At 56.6% G+C, this 2,459-nt stretch overlaps 1 protein-coding gene across 1 annotated transcript; it reads left to right on the forward strand.

Moving 5' to 3' along the window:
• Positions 1-324: 324 nt before the first annotated feature.
• On the forward strand, positions 325-2,228 carry MIXL1 (Mix paired-like homeobox; the record flags this gene model as incomplete). The annotated part of the gene is made up of 2 exons (XM_082674450.1): positions 325-732; positions 1,923-2,228. The coding sequence occupies 2 exons, from the start codon at positions 325-327 to the stop codon at positions 2,226-2,228; spliced, it is 714 nt and encodes a 237-aa protein (XP_082530576.1).
• Positions 2,229-2,459: the final 231 nt, after the last annotated feature.

A 2,459-nucleotide genomic window follows, 5' to 3' on the forward strand; every position in this document is an offset into this window, starting at 1 on the left:
CGCGCTCCTGGGGCAGACCTGCTCTGGGGGATGTGGATTGCGGTGGCGGTGGCGGGGCTGGCGGGGCGGATGAACGGGGGAGGGGTCGGAGGGGGCCCAGGCCCAAGTTCACGCCTTCCTCCCTCCATCCCACGGGCAGCGGAAGCGATTATTCCCCACCGGCGTCTGGCGGGGCGGGGGGCGGGCTCGCACCCCGAAGAGACACGGGCCTCCCCGCGTCCACCCCTTTGATCGCGCCGCCACACCGGGCCCCCTCCCTCAGCCCCGGGGCCGGTATAACTAGAGGCCGTGCCCCTCCCGGCGGCGCACTGGGGTCCGGCAGCGATGGCCGCAGCTGAGCCCAGCCAGCTCCAGTTCGGGGAGATCGCCGCGCCCCCCGCCTACCGGCCCGCCCACCCCGGCGGGGCGTTCCTGCCGCCCCCGAACCCCGCGGCTGCTCTGCTCCCCGCGCGTCCCTCGGGCCCCGGTCCGGAGCGCGGCGCCCCGGTGGCCTTCGCCGGCTTTCTCGGTAGGGGTCCCGGGCCCGCGGCGCCGCCCTCCGCCGCCCTGGGCCCGCCTGCGCCCCCTAAAGGCGCGGCCGTCCCGTCGGCGTCGCAGCGCCGAAAGCGCACGTCGTTCAGACCCGAGCAGCTGCAGCTGCTGGAGCTCGTCTTCCGCCGGACCATGTACCCCGACATCCACCTGCGTGAGCGCCTGGCCGCGCTCACTTTGCTCCCGGAGTCCAGGATCCAGGTGAGCGGCCGCGGCGGGCCGGCACGTTCGCCGGTGCCACTTGCTTGACGTTGGGCAAGTTCCTTCCCTTGAGCCTCGGTGTCCTAGGCTGTAAAACCAGTACTTGCCTACGGTGATTGTGAGGCTTAAATGAAATAATTCAGCTGCACGCTCAATGACTTCTGCCTCTCATTGCTGAGGATAATAAGGGCCCCCTCCGAGGAGGCTAGCTGGTCTCTTTGAAATGGTCAGAAAGTAAATCCTCAGCAGGAAGGTAATAGGAAGTATTTTCACACTTTTTCCTTATCCAGGAAGAAGGGACAGATGAGGCACAGTTGGTGTTTCCTCCTGCTGGCTCACCAAGTTGCCCCCTGGGCCCCTAGGCCACTTTCTTGGCAGGTATTCGGTCTGCAATGTGGGTTGTAAAGGATGTAACGTCTTGGGGTAAAGCCTGAAGCATGTGGAGCTTCTCGTCAGAGTTTGAAAAATCTAGCGCCAGGTGCGTTTGTTGCCTAAAGTAATAAAGACAGGTTCCTCGGTATTTGTGGGGAAATAGTGAGCTGAAAAATTTATTCATATAAGTGAATGAAGTCCACTGAGCAAAATGCCTCCTTAAATAATTTGACAAGGGAGTACACTTTCAAAACCTAATATTCTGGGGCTTCCCTGGTGGGGCGGTGGTTGAGAGTCTGCCTGCCGATGCAGAGGACACGGGTTCGTGCCCCGGTCTGGGAAGATCCCACATGCCGCTCTGAGCCATGGCCCCTGAGCCATGGCCGCTGAGCCTGCGCGTCCGGGCCTGTGCTCCGCAACGGGAGAGGCCACAACAGTGAGAGGCCCGTGTACCGCTAAAGAAAAAAAACAAAAAAAACCCCCTAATTTTCCAAATTCTTTTAAGGGCTATCATCTTTAAGCATAGTAGCATTTTTTTCCTAAAATTCTTAAGTGCTGCTATTTCTGTGGCCTCATTTTTCATTGCAGATGTCCCTATATAAAGTATAGCTAGAACTAGGTATTATTCCAATTTTGCATCTGGGAATGGTGAGGCCGAGAAAGCTAGGTGCTCTGATTTGTGAAGTGTTCTGTGAAAACCATAAGGTTCGGGAGCAGGGAGCCAGGGCATGTTAAACTGGAATTTATAATGAACTATGAAGGTGTAATAGTAGCATGAGGACTCCAAGCAAAAGCAGTTTCTCTCTCCCCACTTCCAGGTGTGGTTCCAGAACAGGCGCGCCAAGTCGCGTCGTCAGAGCGGGAAATCCTTTCAGCCTTCAGCCAGGCCAGAGCTCTTCCTCCATCACTCTGCTTGTGAAACTGAAGCAGAATATTTGAAGCCCCAGCTGCCTCTGGAGGTAGATGTGAACTGCCTGCCGGATCCCAACAAGGTTGGAGGAGACATCTCCAACCCTAGCTCCCAAGCTCAGAATTTTGAAACCTATTCTCCTCTCTCTGAAGACATTGGTTCAAAGCTGGACTCATGGGAGGAACACATCTTTTCTGCCTTTGGTAACTCTTGAGGAGTCTGGGAGAATTCAGGATAAGTTCAGAGGAACCATGACTGACAGCCAGGGAGACACACATCAGAATACCATCCTTTCTGGCTTCCATGTTAAGGACTCATCCATGTTAACCTTGGTAATGGTTTTGGGTCATCTCTCACCTGTGAAGCTTCTTCCCCTTTTGCCCATGAACTTTTGCCCATGGCCTGTTCTTTCTTTATAGTACACACCCCCTAGGAGTTCTGGCAT

Source organism: Grampus griseus (assembly GCF_964374135.1).
Source record: "Grampus griseus genome assembly, chromosome: 1".
In the NCBI taxonomy this organism is placed as follows: Eukaryota; Metazoa; Chordata; class Mammalia; order Artiodactyla; family Delphinidae; genus Grampus; species Grampus griseus.